The 20,076-nt window shown below is 36.3% G+C and overlaps 2 protein-coding genes across 15 annotated transcripts in view; both read left to right on the forward strand.

The window, feature by feature from the left end:
• The window catches only part of LOC138327317 (probable phosphorylase b kinase regulatory subunit alpha), a 61,120-nt gene continuing 41,044 nt past the window's right edge, over positions 1-20,076 (forward strand). For 4 of the 14 annotated variants that reach the window (XM_069273321.1, XM_069273319.1, XM_069273322.1 and 1 more), the window contains exons 1-15: positions 11-305; positions 625-783; positions 3,104-3,320; positions 3,747-3,829; positions 4,213-4,293; positions 4,624-4,722; positions 5,063-5,104; positions 5,419-5,523; positions 5,671-5,724; positions 6,047-6,169; positions 6,449-6,544; positions 7,246-7,353; positions 10,317-10,395; positions 11,253-11,387; positions 11,500-11,609. In XM_069273321.1, coding sequence (XP_069129422.1) covers positions 228-305; positions 625-783; positions 3,104-3,320; positions 3,747-3,829; positions 4,213-4,293; positions 4,624-4,722; positions 5,063-5,104; positions 5,419-5,523; positions 5,671-5,724; positions 6,047-6,169; positions 6,449-6,544; positions 7,246-7,353; positions 10,317-10,395; positions 11,253-11,387; positions 11,500-11,609 — 1,569 coding nt within the window. In that variant the 5' untranslated portion in view covers positions 11-227. Of the gene's footprint in view, positions 306-624; positions 784-3,103; positions 3,321-3,746; positions 3,830-4,212; positions 4,294-4,623; positions 4,723-5,062; positions 5,105-5,418; positions 5,524-5,670; positions 5,725-6,046; positions 6,170-6,448; positions 6,545-7,245; positions 7,354-10,316; positions 10,396-11,252; positions 11,388-11,499; positions 11,610-19,699; positions 19,845-20,076 lie in introns of all 14 variants that reach the window. The other 10 variants (XM_069273314.1, XM_069273320.1, XM_069273318.1 and 7 more) reach the window with 8 other exon arrangements.
• Positions 11,622-19,689, forward strand: LOC138327319 (E3 SUMO-protein ligase ZBED1-like). The gene is given in 4 exon segments (XM_069273327.1): positions 11,622-12,293; positions 12,663-12,933; positions 13,306-13,612; positions 13,615-19,689. Coding segments are annotated over 4 exon segments (2,148 nt in total). The 5' UTR covers positions 11,622-12,091; the 3' UTR covers positions 14,983-19,689.

The raw sequence follows: 20,076 nt of genomic DNA on the forward strand, positions 1-20,076 counted from the left end.
TTATTCTGTTAACTGCGGTTGTTTTTTCTTTAAGAAAGTTTTATTTTGATATTACATGATTTGATTCCACTAGACTAATATAGTTTTATTTATTCTAAACTGTCTTCGCCACGCTTAATCTAAATACTGATGAGTAGACGAACGAATTTAAACGGCTCGATTCCATATATGAAAGCGGTCCACATGTCCTGTCAAAACTTCAGTGGCTGCATAGTCGGAGAGAAAACATGAGGAACAGGAGTAATTCTGGTGTGCGTCTCGATTACTATCAGCGCTTGGTCTACAAAACGATTCTTAAACATCAGGTAATTTGCACATCAGTCGTCCTTACAGTAAATGTATCTTCTAATCTAAATGAGTATATAGGATGCACTGGATATCCATCACGTTCTCGCATTTCAGAGGATTTTTGTCTCTGTTTTCGGATCTATTTGGATACAGTCGGATAAAGTATATATGTCTGAAAAAATAGCTGTCTATATATATGTGACATATTTAATTAGATTTCTTCAAAACACGATTTTAAAGTCAGACACTTTTTAGTGTTTGAAGAAGTGTACACTAACTGGGTTAGTAAATGCATTCCACAGAGAGACCCTAGTGTTTTTGTGTTATCTTTACTAGGACCCTGTGACTGGTCTTTTTGGTGGTACTGTGACTCACAATCATGCCTGGGTTAGGGACAATCTCTACTCTATTATGGCCGTGTGGGGTTTGGCCCAGGCCTATAAGAAGAATGCTGACCTGGATGAGGACAGAGCAAAGACCTATGAATTGGAACAGGTAACTAAATATAAATGTGTTGTTAAAAACTATAAACATAGATCTGAGCTGGCCATGGTTGACCATGTTCAATATCTACCAGTGGCTACAGTACAAAGCACTACACTGTAGAGGTCTTCAAGTCACATATCCTAAAAACAGAACTTAAAGACCTAAACCCCACTCCCTAAAATTCTCTCATATTTTTATCTTATAACTATACACTAAAAAAAAAAAACCTGCACCTTCACAATCACTGTAAATAACTTCACTCTTTTTCTTCACAATCACGCCTCTGCCAATCCGCACAACGCACAATATAATCATCGACATCGATGGAATTGTGTCTACTATAAGAAGATTCATTGACTAGCAAGGTTAAACTTTGACATTCAGCTTGTTGATGATGATCATAATGGTCTTTTTGGTTACATTTGGTGCTGAGACCAGGAAACGTACATAAATATTACTTGAAACCAAACAGGGACAGAAAAAATGTATGTAGGCCTAGGTAGACCAATGCCTTTACTTTAAAGTCTGCAAAATCATATTGATAATTGATTATAATTATATATGAGTCACATGCAAATATTAATGCATTTATAGTTAGATCCGAGCCCGATATTGTTAGTATATATAGAAGTATTTGAAATTAAGTCATATCAAAGAATATTTATAATGATTTTTTAGTAAGTTTGGTACATACTACAGCAGTTGTTGAAAATCAGTTCCTCTAAACATGCCTTCATTTTAAAATGGATATAGAAGTTAAGATTTTTGCAGAACGGAAGTTGGAAAGTTCATGACCCGTTCTTGGAAGAGTTTGGACATACGTTCCATAGTTAACGTAGTCACATGACGTTCTTGGCAACGACGTTACAATGTCGGTTAACCTCGGTTTGTTTGACTGAACGGGACCCACCTAGCGATGTTCAATATTTATTTGATTTTTATGAAAAGTTTCCTAATCATTATCACTCATCTTGACTTCGATTTAGTCCTGTCTTTGCATGATTTACAACAGGATTTTTTATCAACTTTCTTCTTAATCATGAAAAAAATAAGACAGATACAGATATTTGGACTTTAATCACCCAGATTCATTTAATCTGCCTACAGATGTTTTATAGTGTAATAAGGAGGGTTTTCCACAAGAGACCCGGAGGGGCGATCCGACTGTAGCTCCCGTTATATGTATAAGTCCCAAATCGTGATCGTATAGTATTTTTAGTATACAACAGAGTCCACAGTCGTCACAAATCCTCTCCGGATCCCGTTTCCTCCACAGGTTACAGGCCTGTATCTCAACAGGTTCGATCTCTAGGATGTAGCGGAAGCACTGACACTAATCCAATAACTCAACTAGGTAAATACAGGTACAAATAACTATTTATTATATAAAAGACAAGTAATACAGAATTGATAAAGAATATATTTACAATAGTGCCTGATGTAGACAACTTACAGTAAGAGAAACAAGTATACAATTATCCTATATGAAGCAAAACCCTAATTATATAGCTACAGAACAACAAGACCACGTGTTCCCAAACACAGTCCAACAACACCTAACGGGAGACAACCGACCTACCAAATGTTCCCAACTCTAAGAGACATAACTAACTGCGTAAATAGGTTTCCTATGGATGTCTAAGCCCTAAGCCCCTGACAATCCCCTACTACACTGTGCGAACTAGTTCAGAGACCCCGTAAGTGTTGCACTGTTGACAGTGCACGGCGTGGTTCTGTCCCTAACCCATTCTCCCTAGTCAAGACCAAAGCTTCCTTAGAAGCAGCCCCTTTTATAACGACACATCAACCCAGTACCCCAAAGTGACCACTGATTGGTCAAAGTCCGGACAGAGCACCATATTTAGGTTAAACCGTTGCTACAACAACCCACCTACACACTAAATATAACTTCCGCTTAAATACAGACAAGGCTCAACTGACTGATAAACACCTCCCACGTGTACCACACGTGTAGTCCGGCCAGCGGTCAGCATCATCGGGGTGATCATGAGGACAACTAGGTTGATGAATGTGACTGCTAAACAGCAAACACACCCTAGATAAGACCTGTTCTCACGGTGTTCCCCTGAATTTGGGTCAAAGATACATAAACAGATCACTGAAGTGAAGACTTAGAAGAGTGCAATAACAAATATACATACTGTACAAATAAATGCAACAACGATAGAAACCCGTTCTATCACACTAGTAATAAAATAGATTTTCAATACTGTAGCGACTCTTGCACTTAAATATCATATAAAGCTGTGTGTAATTGAAATGAAAAGGAATTTTGAATAATCAATGGAATTTCATTGCTTTTCCACAGGCTGTTGTGAAATTAATGAGAGGTCTTTTACGATGTATGATGATGCAAGTCGACAAGTTGGAAAAGTTCAAATACACACAAAGCCCCAAAGATGCACTGCATGCAAAGTATAGCAGCAAAACTGGGAAGCCCGTGGTTGGAGACGACGAATGGGGTCACCTACAGATAGATGCCACCTCTCTCTACATTCTTACTTTAGCACAGATGACTGCCTCTGGTAATTACAATACGACAACTATGTAGTGTGTAGGCTAGCTTGTCTAAATGCTTCAGCGTCACATTCTTCTTTTTCCATATCTCTTCCCTCAAAAATGAGGTTTATGAGATTGTATTGATTTTTATAAAAATGACATACATTAATGGTTTAACTAAATTATCCACTTATAATTAATATTGCATTTTATATGAATTAGATTAAATATATTCACTGAAATAACACACAAGCAATAAAGAATTTGCAAAAAGAAAGAAGTCTGATAATGACAATTCAGGATTGAACATAGTATCAGCAAGATATTTGAACAAAGAATTTTATCAATCTATAATATTATGAATGTTTATATCATTAACATTTGCATGACCAGAATTTTGTGTTCCTGTGAGTATATAGTTGTACCTTGTACTTTGTTATTCCTGTTGACAGGTCTTCAGATAGTCTATACATTAGACGAGGTGGCCTACATTCAGAATTTAGTTTTCTATATAGAATCTGCCTACAGGACTCCTGTGAGTATGACAAATATAGAGTAGAACTTAAATAGTCACTAGTAATTCAACATAAGCTAGCTGTGGGCATGGTGTACAAAAGTCATTAAGGTACCATCTTCTGTTTTACTGAAAATAAGAATGAGTATCTCCAAAAGTGGAAAAACTAATAAGTTAATAAAAAAACAGACATTATTTTCTTCTGAATTAGTGAACAAGATTCTTCTTAAACATTCCGATCTGGTCATTTCATCATTGGTTTCAAAAAGCTTTTGTGTTTAGTACATTTATTTAGTTTAAACACTTAATTTCTTTCAGGATTATGGTATTTTATTTAGTTTAAACACTTAATTTCTTTCAGGATTATGGTATTTTATTTAGTTTAAACACTTAATTTCTTTCAGGATTATGGTATTTGGGAGAGAGGAGATAAAACCAACCATGGTCTCCCTGAGCTGAACTCAAGTTCTATTGGAATGGCAAAGGTAAGGCATACAGTGTCCTAGGCCACAGTATCCTCGGTGGTTAAGGTACTCCCCAACTTTTCACTACTTGCCATCCTCCTATGGGTCACAAGACCAAAACCTATGTCAGACTGTTGCCAGGTACTGAGCATAAGTCAGTGGGATTTCTCTGGGTACTCTGGCATTTCTTACCCACATAAAACTAATAGCTATGTCCTTACATGACCCTGACTGTCAAAGCAATATTAATCAAAATGAACCTTAGTCTGAATGTTACAAAAGTAAGTTCCAGTCAACACAGCCATGTCTCCCCTTTTCTTGCTCACTTTAATATCTTTATATATTATACAGGCAGCACTGGAAGCGATCAATGAGTTGGATTTATTTGGAGCCCGCGGCGGCCCCACTTCAATCATTCATGTCCTTCCTGATGAAGCTCAGCAATGCCAGGTCAGTAGATACATAGATCTGCTAGTTATTTCCACAATTTAGTGTTGTCACAATGTCCATCAGAACAACTTCATAGTTGGCGTGTCCACCTTTAAGCTACAAGGTAGAGGGCTATCAGTCTTTGCATATAACAAGTTGTCTTACGGATAAGTATTGATTATGACATCATCTGTAATTGGAATGACAATGCTGTCATTTTCTAGGAAATGTTTGATTTTATGCTTACAAAAAAAAAAAAAAATCACTGTGAACCACATGGATTAACCCAATTATTTCTTTACCCATTTTGTATACTATATATGAGATTGTAATACAATGTATACAAATGCTTTCATTCCAGGCCATTTTGCATTCCATGTTACCTAAAGAATCCAACTCCAAGGTAGTACCAAAATATACAGAATATTATTGATTATAGATTTATATACACAGGAGATGTGAATATGTCACATTTTAAAAACTAAATCAGAAAAATTACAAAGTTATTTTAGAAATATTTTCAATGGTACTCCTATTGTGAACAATTACAATTTCTGCTATTCCTATGATAGATGTGATTCCAGTGAATCTACGTGTGTGTTTTAATTGATATTGCTTTAGAATTACTGAACTTGCTACAATATCAACTGATCGACTATCACAATGTAGTATTATTAATGTAGTGGTCATGCTTTCATCAATGTCATTTATTTTTAGGAAATAGACGCTGCCTTGATTACAGTTATTAGTTACCCAGCCTTTGCTGTAGATGACGTTCGATTAATCAACGAAACTAGACAACAAATACAACAACAGCTGGAGGTAATGATACATAACTAAATCTATTATACGGTTTACCCAACTTTTAAGAAGAACTTTCAGAAAAAATTCTTTCATGAAAACTTGTGGATTTCGATAGATTTCGATTGGGATGTCCTTCAATATATCAATGGTTTATTTTTATTTAAGGGAAAGTATGGATTTTGTAGATTCCTGAGAGATGGGTATAAAACAGCGAAAGAGGTATGTATTTTTTTACTGTACATTGATAAATATTGACACTATGTTGGTGATGATGGAAAAACTATTGGTCCAGGTGTTAAAAGACTAAAATTAATTAATGAAACAACTTGTCTTATATTACCTCTTTAGCCTTCACAAATTCAATTTTTGCACTGTCTCTCAAATTTTAGCAAGTAAATGTGATAGGTAAAACTGGGTCTTTGCCAAACTAAGGTAAATAAGGTGAATAGATTTTACCAAAATAAAGTGTTGTAACAGGAATATCATATAATAATAGTTGATAAATGTTTTAATGAAATAATCAACATGCTTTGTTTGACAGGATCCGTCCCGTCTGTATTACGAGCCCTGGGAGTTACAGATGTTTGAGAAGATTGAGTGTCAATGGCCCATGTTCTTCGCCTATTTTTTACTTGATGGTCTATTTAATGGTAACGAAGAACAGGTAAGAGATAAAATAAACGTGGTCTGCTTCCAGTGAGCTCCTTTTGCATATTGGACATATTAGACAGATGTGGTCATGATGAACACTACAACCTCTTAAGAAATAATAATGAAAAAATAGTATTGAAACACACAAAAAGAAAAAAGCACCCAAAAACTGACAAAAGATAAATGTTGCCATAATATCATATTCGATTTCATTGAATAAAATGTGATGACACCATTGCATCAGATTATCACTAGTTATAAATTTATTTTTCATTGTTTTCATTTTTAACAGATAATAAAATACCGAGACTTGTTGGATAGTGTGTTAAAGAAGCGTGATGATGGAGTTCTGATGCTGCCTGAGTTATATACGGTACCCGCCGATAAGGTGAGAATTATCTGCAGATGCTTTTGTAGAGGAATTTCTAAGAAAAAAGTACTTAATATGTTTGTGGCATGTGAATCAAGGTACATGTCTCAGAAACTTATGTATTGTCTTTATATTTACAGGGGTTTCGTTCCCTCTTCAAATATATAGACAAAGTGCTTCCGTTCATAAGCAATAAAGAACCGATAGGAACCCAACACTACGTTTGAGTTTTTACAATCACAAATGGCCATCTTGTATATTTTCTGTCACATATTCTGTCACATATTCTGTCTTTGCATATGAAAGAGTTTTCTATTCTAGGTACTGATTGTGACGTCATGTGTTTGTGAGTGTAACATATTTGTCTTAGAAAAAAAAGCTCACAGACAACAATCGATACCTTCCAGTAAGGGAGATAACTATGTAATATGTAAAAAGAGAACAATAAAACTTGTGACCTGTATGAATGATTTTGATAAATTTACTTTATAATATCAAAGTACTGACCTGAAGTACATGTTTCACACATATGATAGATTGATATTTTTTACTAAGAAGAGATATAGAACAGATGGAACACCACAAGATTCATTGTCCAAGTCGTTTTATAAACACACATTTGTGCACAATTCAATATCATATGTGATCCTTTATTTGTTTTGTACATTGCATATGTTTTATGATTAAATCTATTTTTATCATTTGTGTGACTCTGTTAGGTGGACGAGGAATACAGAAATCCTAACAGTCAGAAGCGTAAAGCCATCGGAAAGTTACCTCAGATGTGGGGGGAGTCCATGTTGATTCTCAGTCGACTTGTATTGGAGGTAGGAAATGTATATTATTACCTCAGATGTGGGGGAGTCCATGTTGATTCTCAGTCGACTTGTATTGGAGGTAGGAAATGTATATTATTACCTCAGATGTGGGGGAGTCCATGTTGATTCTCAGTCGACTTGTATTGGAGGTAGGAAATGTATATTATTACCTCAGATGTGGGGGAGTCCATGTTGATTCTCAGTCGACTTGTATTGGAGGTAGGAAATGTATATTATTACCTCAGATGTGGGGGGAGTCCATGTTGATTCTCAGTCAACTCATATTGGAGGTAGGAAATGTATATTATTACCTCAGATGTGGGGGAGTCCATGTTGATTCTCAGTCAACTCATATTGGAGGTAGGAAATGTATATTATTACCTCAGATGTGGGGGAGTCCATGTTGATTCTCAGTCGACTTGTATTGGAGGTAGGATATGTATATTATTACCTCAGATGTGGGGGGGGGGGAGTCCATGTTGATTCTCAGTCAACTTGTATTGGAGGTAGGAAATGTATATTATTACCTCAGATGTGGGGGAGTCCATTTTGATTCTCAGTCAACTCATATTGGAGGTAGGAAATGTATATTATTACCTCAGATATGGGGGGGGGGGAGTCCATGTTGATTCTCAGTCAACTCATATTGGAGGTAGGAAATGTATATTATTACCTCAGATGTGGGGGAGTCCATGTTGATTCTGAGTCAACTCATATTGGAGGTAGGAAATGTATATTATTACCTCAGATGTGGGGGGGGGGGGGGAGTCCATGTTGATTCTCAGTCAACTCATATTGGAGGTAGGAAATGTATATTATTACCTCAGATGTGGGGGGAGTCCATGTTGATTTTCAGTTGACTTGTATTGGAGGTAGGAAATGTATATTATTACCTCAGATGTTGGGGAGTCCATGTTGATTCTCAGTCAATTCATATTGGAGGTAGGAAATGTATATTATTACCTCAGATGTGGGGGAGTCCATGTTGATTCTCAGTCTACTTGTATTGGAGGTAGGAAATGTATATTATTACCTCAGATGTGGGGGGAGTCCATGTTGATTTTCAGTTGACTTGTATTGGAGGTAGGAAATGTATATTATTACCTCAGATGTGGGGGAGTCCATGTTGATTCTCAGTCGACTTGTATTGGAGGTAGGAAATGTATATTATTACCTCAGATGTGGGGGAGTCCATGTTGATTCTCAGACAAATCGTATTGGAGGTAGGATATGTATATTACCTCAGATGTGGGGGGGAGTCCATGTTGATTCTCAGTCAACTCATATTGGAGGTAGGAAATGTATATTATTACCTCAGATGTGGGGGGAGTCCATGTTGATTTTCAGTTGACTTATATTGGAGGTAGGAAATGTATATTATTACCTCAGATGTGGGGGAGTCCATGTTGATTCTCAGTCAATTCATATTGGAGGTAGGAAATGTATATTATTACCTCAGATGTGGGGGAGTCCATGTTGATTCTCAGTCGACTTGTATTGGAGGTAGGAAATGTATATTATTACCTCAGATGTGGGAGGAGTCCATGTTGATTTTCAGTTGACTTGTATTGGAGGTAGGAAATGTATATTATTACCTCAGATGTGGGGGAGTCCATGTTGATTTTCAGTTGACTTGTATTGGAGGTAGGAAATGTATATTATTACCTCAGATGTGGGGGAGTCCATGTTGATTCTCAGTCGACTTGTATTGGAGGTAGGAAATGTATATTATTACCTCAGATGTGGGGGAGTCCATGTTGATTCTCAGTCGACTTGTATTGGAGGTAGGAAATGTATATTATTACCTCAGATGTGGGGGGAGTCCATGTTGATTTTCAGTTGACTTGTATTGGAGGTAGGAAATGTATATTATTAGCTCAGATGTGGGGGAGTCCATGTTGATTCTCAGTCAATTCATATTGGAGGTAGGAAATGTATATTATTACCTCAGATGTGGGGGGAGTCCATGTTGATTCTCAGTCGACTTGTATTGGAGGTAGGAAATGTATATTATTACCTCAGATGTGGGGGAGTCCATGTTGATTCTCAGACAAATCGTATTGGAGGTAGGATATGTATATTAGCTCAGATGTGGGGGAGTCCATGTTGATTCTCAGTCAACTCTTAATGGAGGTAGGTTGTATATCCTCAGATGTAGGGGGGAGTCCATGTTGATTCTCAGTCGACTCGTATTGGAGGTAGGATGTGTTTTATTACCTCTGATGTAGGGGGGGGGGGGGGTCCTTGTTTATTCTCAGTCGACTCGTTTTGGAGGTAGGAAATGTATATTATTACCTCAGATGTAGGGGGAGTCCATGTTGATTCTCAGTCGACTCGTTTTGGAGGTAGGTTGTATATTATTACCTCTGATGTAGGGGGGGTCCTTGTTTATTCTCAGTCGACTCGTTTTGGAGGTAGGTTGTATATTATTACCTCTGATGTAGGGGGGGTCCTTGTTTATTCTCAGTCGACTCGTTTTGGAGGTAGGTTGTATATTATTACCTCTGATGTAGGGGGGGTCCTTGTTTATTCTCAGTCGACTCGTTTTGGAGGTAGGAAATGTATATTATTACCTCTGATGTAGGGGGGGTCCTTGTTGATTCTCAGTCGACTTGTATTGGAGGTAGGTTGTATATTATTACCTCAGATGTAGGGGGAGTCCATGTTGATACTCAGTCGACTCGTATTGGAGGTAGGTTGTATATTATTACCACAGATGTAGGGGGAGTACATGTTGATTCTCAGTCGACTCGTATTGGAGGTAGGTTGTATATTATTACCTCAGATGTAGAGGGGGGGGGGGGGGGGTCCTTGTTTATTCTCAGTCGACTCATTTTGGAGGTAGGTTGTATAGTACTGTTTCTTTTCTGTTTCCTAATGTATGCTGCTGTATATATTGAAATTAGAAATTGATCATCACAATGTCTCTTAATTCACAAGTATTAAAGGCATTGATGTTTATTTACCATTAGAATTTTCTGTCCCCTGGTGAATTGGACCCTCTGAATCGACGCCTGGTTTCTGAACCAAAGCCAGACATTGTTGTACAAGGTTAGTATAAAGCCACAGTAATTCCAGGCCTCAAGATCATTAAACAGTCTTAAGCCAAAAACAGTCATTTTTGATTGGCTAAGGAAATGCTTCAGTCTAAGAATATTTCATGATCCTTGGGCCAGGTTACAGTCAACATTGATACAAGTTTTGCTTAACTTTGTCCGGCAGTATCAAACATGTGTTTTTAACTTTACATAATCAGGCCTGAGCTGAGCTACAGTGGAGCTTGGTGAATACGAACTCGAAGGGATTGAGATAAAACTTCGAGTTATCCGAGTGTTCTAATTAAACGAGTTATCATGTCTTCTGACTATCTCTTTACTTGGTAAAGAAAGACAAGTTCCATGTCGTAAAATGATGTGAACAAGAGATATGTCAAAATCGCCGATGGTAGTTGCAAAATTATAACAATAAAACCTAGATATATAATTTAAAATGCTGTTCTACGGCAGATTTATGAAAAAGAAAAACGGCATTTTCGGCGAACTCGTTGTCCACAAAATCTCATTTCGAGTTAAAAGAACATTTTATGTATGAATTTTGTCATTTGGACTCAAAATTTACTTCGTATTATCCGAGTTCTTTGAGTTTTCCAAATTCGAATTATCCAAGTTCTTTAAACAAAGATAAAGAGGGAATTCGGCCGGGACCGGCAAAGTACTTCGTATTAAGCTGGGTTGTCAAATTATCAGTTCGTATCAACCAAGTTCCACTGTATTTGCTTCAATATTGCATTTATTGGAACTCTGGCACCTAGTTTATGGTATTTGGGATGAATGGTTATTAAGATCACTTGCTGCAGATAATTTTTGAACTTTTGAGGCCTACTTCCGTACTTCTTTTCAATCTTACAGTGGTGATTCTTGCTGAGAATTTAAAAATCCAGGAACATTTGTTGGAACATGGAATTGATGTACAGACATCTGCAGAAGTCTATCCCATACAAGTGTATCCAGCCAGAATTCTTACTCAAATCTACGCCCTACTAGGTAAGTATAAGTTCTGTCCCATGTATGTTGTATTGGGAAAAGTACATAAAATAAGGCATGTATCCAAATATTAGGATTGACCTTGATTGAAGAATTTTTGTTTTGATTTTAGGCAAGAATAAACGTCTTGGATTGACTGGACGACCTTCCAATGAGATTGGCCTTCTGGCGACAAGTAAACTGTACATGTTACAGGACCAGATTCTCGCCTTCATTCCACAGGTAGGTACACTTTTCTATAGCTACATTATTCCTAAATATGTACATTTCAATTATACAACATATCATATGTGACTAAAACATTCCATATGTGACTATAACATTCCATATGTGACTATACATTTCATATGTGACTACAACATTCCATATGTGACTACAGCACTCGATATGTGACTACAACACTCCATATGTGACTACAACACTCCATATGTGACTACAGCACTCAATATGTGACTACAACACTCCATATGTGACTATACATTCCATATGTGACTACAACATTCCATATGTGATAGTGTTGTATTGATGATCGGCAGGGATCGATCAACGACGGTTAGAGGTCTCACGATTACGATGATCGATTGTATTATGAGATAATCGATCATCGGAAGGAAAACATCGTCGAACGCGCCTCCGGTTTACCAACCGAACGCACCCCAAGGGAAGTCACTCTGCATTCATAACCACGTGTTACGCAAGCTAAAATGGCGGATCCTGACATGCCCGAGGCGGCGAATTCAACTCGCAACGAGGAACTGTACCCCCATCCGGGGACAAAATTAAAATCAGACGTATGGAAATACTTTGGTTTTCAAAAGAAAGACAAAGGCGAGCCCCCTTATAAGAACAATTTGGATATGTCGAAGGCATTCTGCAAACTTTGCAGAAAAAGTTATACGAACACAGGTAGGTTGTTTACTGTTGACAGTGTTGTTGCGTTTGTGTAACCGCAAATCTCAAATTGACGATTTTCCCGTCGAAATGTAACGGCAATATTCAGAGACCGGCATCTTATTTTGTTTTGATGTGTCTTTATAAATTATATTTTGTATGATAACGTGATTTTTTTTCCACATAATGTTCAAAATGATTTCATGATCACTGACTCAGATTTTTTTTTCAGTGTCGGTTATTCTCAGATATAATTAATTATCTCACTCTTAGTTTTTACTAGTGATCCAAACATGTTGCAAGTCTCATTACCCAGATATTGAGTTCACCAATTTGTAATGTTAGTACTTTGTGAAAATTTGAAAATTCCGTTTTCATTTTCAGGAAATACAACAAACTTCAGAGTCCATATCGAGTCAGAACACAAGTTGGCGGGACAGCCGGAGACCAAGACAATCAAGCCGCCAGCACATCAAACAAAGCTAAATTTTGACAGAAATACGATGGGAATCCACTCAATCCAGGGTCCCCTGAGTAAAGACAGGGCGGAAAAGATTGATGTTGCTTTGCAAAAGCTCATTGTCGGGAAAGTCCTGCCTATCAGCTTAGTGGAAAATGAATTCTTCAGATCATTTGTCAAAGAATTGGATCCAAGGTAAGAAATTGAGAATAGAAAAATATAAACCACAAGTTATTCAGCTAAATAAATTTATTCAATATAAAACAGTAAAAGAGACTTAAAATCAGAAAAGCAGTAAATCGATACAAAATAGATTATTCAATTAAATTTTATTTTTACAAAAATGCAATAGCATTTAGATTTCATCAATATTAATAAAAATTAAATATAAATTAAATGTATACATATTTAATAGATGGTATTATTAAATAAAAATAGACATGTATCAATAAAAATTAAAATCAATTCATGATAAAAATATATTTTTTAAAATTTTCTGTGCTAATGCCATTTATACAGTTTTTTCATCAGTTTTTTCATGCAGTCGTTATCTTTTATATTTTTCAGATACAAATTACCAACAAGGCAGAAGCTGTTGTCCTCTTTGCTCGGGAAACGCGAAGAAATCTCTCACAAAATAACAGCAGACCTCAGAAATGTGGATGGAGTTGGAATAACCCATGATGGCTGGACGAGTAATAACACCGAGTCTTACAACACAACAACAGTTCATTATATTACCCAGGACTGGGAGATGAAGACAGCAACGCTGGAAACCAAAAAAATGGAGGGTTCTCACACATCCGAGGCATTGGCCGAGTCAATCATGGAGACTAAAGTAAAATGGAACTTACCAGAAGTTATCGCAACGAGTGTGACAATGCTGCTAATGAAGTAAAGGCATTCAAGTTATTATCAATGACACGTTTTGGCTGTTACGGCCATAGAATCAACCTGGTTGTAAAAAAGTCCATGGAAGAAAAGGAAATTCATCGTCTCCTCGCAAAAGGACGCCGTTTGGTAACATTATTTCATGCGTCCAGCAGTCTCCACGATTATCTGCATGAGAAGCAGAGACTTCTTCTACCGGACACGAACGGACACAAACTTATAAACAATGTAGTTACAAGATGGAATTCTAGCCTTGCAATGATCAGTAGACTTAATGAACAAGCACCCACTATCATGGCCGTGTTAGCAGACCCTCGCCCGAACAAAAAATCCAAAGACACCATGAAAGCTAGCATATACTTGTTCGAGGAGAGTTCTGTTATAGAGAAGGTAATTGATGTGCTACAGCCTTTCAAGGATGCAACAGACATCATGTGTTCGGAAAAAATTCCGACCATCAGCAAAGTACTCCCAACTGTTGTCAAACTGAAACGTAGTGTACAACCTTCAGCAAACGACCCACCAGCTGTTCGTGCAATAAAAGCAAAAATGTGTGAAGAACTTGAACAAAGAACAGAGGCAGAGGACATCGCTCTTCTTGGGACAATTCTGAACCCTTTCACTAAAGGGTTTGAATTTCTGCCAGAAAAGAAATTTGAAGCCGAGACTATCCTCAGGAGACTTATAGCGAGTGGAATCAAAGTTGTTGTGAAACAGGAGAAAACTACAGATGAACCTGCACCTCTTCCAGATTTACCAACTCTTCCAGATTTACCAACTCTTCCAGATTTACCAACTCTTCCAGATTTACCAACTCTTCCAGATTTTCCAACTCTTCCGGACAATCCTGTGGAATCCGTTAACTCACTCCAGTCAGAGTCGGACAATCAAACACAACAAAACATGGACGCAGAAACTACAACATCAAACAGTGAACATGAAATGGAAGACATAGATGCTAGTCATGCTACAACACCAAACAAAAAACAGAAAGTTGAGATTCTAAAGTTGGTTGACACGGAGGATTGGTTCAGCGATATTTTGTTCACTGGTGTCAGCCAAATGGAGGCAGAAGATGCCATCCAAGCTGAAATAACCCGCTACCTGTCAGCAGTTATGCAAAAAAAGGACACAAAACTAACACTTCTAGAATGGTGGAAAACAAATTCTGTCTTCTACCCCCGCCTGTCGGTCATGGCCAGGAAGTTTCTGTGTGTACAAGCGAGTTCCGTGTCGTCAGAACGGGTCTTTAGTCTTGCTAGAGAACTTGTATCGAAGAAAAGGAGCAGGTTAAGTCCCTGTAATGTGGACCTGTTCATTTTCCTGAACAAGAACATGAAAAACTTCTGGTGACTGTTGTTACATTTGATAGTTTGGAACTTTGGACATCTTTGAATTGTTTCTAGTCAGTTGGAAGTGTTTGTTGAAATAATGAGTTTTTAATAATGACATTGACGTTTTATAATTCCACAAGGCCTGAACAGTCAGTCAGTCACATTCCAGTGATACTTGATAATTGAACTGTTTTCAATTATTTCTAGTCAGTTGAAGTGTTTTGTTGTCACTTAGTGACATACAGCTTAATGATTTAGTCTAGTCTTTTTATTTCACCTTTACAGGAAGTAATATAACACAAAAGTGTGTTTTGTTTCCAGCTTTATTTTTGTTTGTAATGTAACAGTTTATGAGTTGTTGACAATAAAAAATAAATTCATTTTGACATTTATGAAAAGTATCTTATTGTCTAAAATGATAAATACCAAAACATTTTGCCCACAATAATAATATATAATTGACAATCAGACAATGCTACATAGTACATGCATGTACAACCATTAATTGGACTTTAAACGAAAAGAAAACAAACTAATACAACATTGATAAGTCAAACTAATCAAAAATATATTCGTAAGTAAAAGAATAAAACTATCACTTATCAAAGTATACAGTAAAAGAGAAGAGTCTGGCAACATACAATGGGAAAACATGGTTGAAATAACCTAATTTCAGTCTTATACAAGTCTCAATTCTGAAATTCACATTAACCGATTATTTTCACCGATTATCGGATCGGTTAGCCTATCTGATTCCAACCGATGATCGATTATGAAATTTTGCCGATTATACAACACTAATATGTGACTACAGCACTCAATATGTGACTACAACACTCCATATGTGACTACAACACTCCATATGTGACTACAACATTCCATATGTGACTACAACATTCCATATGTGACTACAGCACTCAATATGTGACTACAACACTCCATATGTGACTACAACACTCCATATGTGACTACAACACTCCATATGTGACTACAGCACTCAATATGTGACTACAACACTCCATATGTGACTACAACACTCCATATGTGACTACAACACTCCATGTGTGACTACAACACTCCATATGTGACGTATGTGATAATATCCCACAATGAATCCCAACTCTTCGTATTTTGAAATAACAACATCCCATACATATCACTTTATGACTACAGCATTGCATACCTAACTATACAGTAACACTCCACATAGATATAGCCATCAGATACCATGTCATATAGAATATGTAGTAAATTATTAATAGAATTATTTGCTAGCTGAATTTCATTATTGTGTAAAATGGTTTACTTTTTGTATGACATGAAATATTTATGACATTGTATACATACTTTTGAACATTCAAATAATTGTATGGATACACACTTTTGTTAAGTAGTGGTTAATCCATGAAACTAAAGTAGCAATGTAATCTATTGTCATACTGCAAACGGTATCTGTATTTCTAATTGATTAGCTTGGCAGGTTTTATGAGACTAAGTCCTATGTGTACAAGGGAGATAACTCCCACTGTATATTGAGGATAACTATACCACTGACGATATATTTTAACAGGTTTTAGATTTTACAGTTTTACAAATTTGTTATTCTGACTCCATGATCATGAAACAATCTCAGACTTAAATTTAGACTTAACCAATCAGAAATAACATAAATGTTTGTAATGTCATATTTGATTGACGAAGTCTAAACTTAAGACAGTTGGACTTCAGATTGTTTAATGATCTTTGACCCAGGTCATAGATCAGTAATACAGTCTCCTATTACCCATCTGGGTTTCATATTGAAAAATGAAATCCAAACAGATTATATGAGGCCATGTATGACCTGCCCATATGCTATGCACTGTGATATTCAAGTTCTTATCTCTGAGAAAAGATTCATATCATGACTTTTTCTAGATTTTTTTTTCAAACTACCATTGGCATCAGTTAATAATAATTGTGTCATTACATTACACATTATTACTACATGTCCATCTTCGTACCTGTTGTCTATTAAGCTTCCCAAATGTTAACTAAATTGTGTGATGTTGAAGCTACTAATCGAAACCAGCTCTCAATAACAGGCAGCATGAAGGAATGGTTAAGTAAAAATTGAATGCTTACTGTGCATTAACACCTTGAATGGCAATAATCTAACATTAACTAATATGCATGTGATCAACAGGTTTTAATGCAGCAAAACTAAAATCTTTTTGTTTTAAAGTTATCTTGACTTTTAAGCATAAGTACTTTACATTAATTTTGGATTTTAACATGGTTTGTGTGATGTCCTTGATGGGAGCTTTATATCATGGACTTATAACTGTAAAAAGGACATGCTAGGACATTTTCTGTGTCAGAACTGTTAATCTCCTAGCTGCAATATTGTAGCTCAAAAGACTTTTAGACAGAAAATGGTGTCGTCTTTAGAGCTACAATAGGTACCTATTACTGCTAATGGAGCAAAGAAATGATTTTGCAAACCATAATTATACCGTTTGTTGGCATTTTATTATACTTGTTTGATATCGCCAACCTTCTAGGCAATAAAACTAAACCACATAAAATATCAAATTCTCATCGAGGCATTATTTTTTTTACATAATACATATGGAGGTCTGTCTGAAATTGTGAATTTGACGTCTTGTGAGTGGTACGGTAGATATTAAGAATGGTAGTTATGTTTGTTTTGGACAAAAATAATATGTAAATGCATGTATACGCATAAAATAATTGGAAACCTACAAAAAAGTATAGAAAACTGTGCCCGAGTGATTTTCGGAGGCAGTGCTCCACTACGACACATAGGGACCAATTCGTACCTGGCCGAAAGGTATAGTAGGCCGGGTACGTATATTCGTTCTATTAATCTCCAAGCTTAAGTGGCAGGACAAGTAAAATGATCATATGCTATGTTAAGTGTTTAAATGGCAAATTTGGTGTATGCTACCCAAGTTGTTGATAAAAACATTGCTTGCAAGTGGAAAAAATGAAGTTTGAAATTTAGCCTGGTCTTAACGTCACCTTTCTCTTTCCGTGTTTATGATTCATACCCTTTATACATAACTCTTTACTGGTATCATTTAATGGAAATTAACAATCAAAAGATTTGTTTTTATTGTCTGGATTTGGCATTGTTTATAACCCTCTAGACTGACAGCATGCATTCTTTTCTGAAGTCTGAAATGTTTGTCAGAATAATGGTTTGGTTGATATGGTGATTTCCGAGGCCTTAGATATCATGGTCGCGGCTGATTTCTGAGGCCTTAAATAGCCTGGCTGCGGCTGATTTCTGAGGCCTTAGATAGCCTGGTTGCGGCTGATTTCTTAAGATAGCCTGGTCGAGGCCAAACTTTTAAATCATTGGTTGGTACTACTTAATAGGAAAAACATATTTACTATAATCCTTTTGTAATTGAGTACAAGTACGGTTATATACAGACATTTAAGTGAACATATGCAGCAATTTATGTAGGATTTAAAGGCAAATCTAGACCATTAATTCTGAACAAGAAAATCATGAGTCAAATAGTCTATAGGTGAGTCCCATAAATTGCTGTACATGTATAGATGTCACATGTAATTGGGATTGTAATACATATGTATATATACCTGTACAAACTTTAATCATTATCATTAATTAGTAAGTAGTATTTTACATATGGTAAAGTGTGTTTCGGACTTGTCTTGAAGCATTATGCCATTGATAGAAATAAGATATCGATATATAGAACATGACATGGCGTCATCATTCAGTAATTCGTCTAGCTGCTGGGAGTGGTATTAATTAAAGCTTGAGCTGGATTTAATTAGCTGATCATCAGCTGGCTAATCCAAATCATGTCACAGCTTATAGTATTTACATTTCATGGAAGTCGATAAGGTTGATTAACTAGGTTTTCTGATAGGCATTCGGTTTGAAATAACTTGGCTGCATAAAATTGTAAGTCTAGAGAGTGTATGTTGCATGTGTATGATTTACTAAAATTTTGTTCTGAAAACACACATTTTGCATTTTCTCTGATAGAAGTTCATAAAAACTAAAATTTAAACATGCAAGATTATAAACATTAATAAAGCATGGAAGAATCTTTGGACTGATTTGTGTTCTTCCCTAGTTACCCAATTAATTACTAAACAGTGCTTCTCTGCATTGACTGCTAGTATTAAATGTTACCATAGAAACTAGCTTTGTATGTCAATACCCACACAAATGTCCACCAGCCAAGATTCATCCTCAATACTCAAGGGGTTACTATCACTCATTATATCCACCTCTGCACTATGCCATAGCAAAATTGAAGGGATTCCAGGATAGAAAAACTGACGAATGACAGGCCAACAAACTTCATTTGAAGATTACAGAGAACCTTCAAAGCCATACAGTGTACCATTATTTGATTCTTCTACCTGTCACATCTTCTGTCACACACAGAGCCTTCAGTTTTACTATGAAATAATCCACTAGAGGATAGATATAACGACAGTGATAGTAACCCCTCGGATGTTGAGGATGGTCAAAGTTATGATTGTGCTTATAAATAAATTGTTAAATTTGATTTTGTAATGATTCAAAAAAGTGAGAAGTTGAATTATACTGACAGACATGGCCACCAGTAACTACCCCACATAGGTTTCATTTCCACTCACAGTCTATTACCATGATTTATGACCATAACGTTTACAACTATGATGATTTGTAATTACTTAAACGTGTAATTACCTTCATTTTTCAGTTCGTAGATCAGCATCAGTTCTATCTACCCCTAGACACAGAATTTCTAGTGGACATATTCCAAAATGATGTGGAATATTTGTCTCGGAACTGGAGAATGCTTGGGAGGCCCGTGTTTCTCTTTCCAATCCTGGGCACTATGTTAGGTGGGACTAACTGCCCTGTCCATGTGTTAGCTGATATGCTTTAGTCGTACTTTATTAGCATGTTCTATTTTTAGTCAGTTCAACCCCCATTACATGTATTAATACCATACCTGTCATAATCCTTGGTTTTTTTTGCTCAAAATTCAATTCATTTTTCAAAAGTTTGATTTTTATTTGTGTTTGGTTTTTTTTCATAGTTATAATAATTGGATTTATTATATACAAGGATAGG

Source organism: Argopecten irradians, chromosome 7 (assembly GCF_041381155.1).
Source record: "Argopecten irradians isolate NY chromosome 7, Ai_NY, whole genome shotgun sequence".
Lineage (NCBI taxonomy): Eukaryota > Metazoa > Mollusca > Bivalvia > Pectinida > Pectinidae > Argopecten > Argopecten irradians.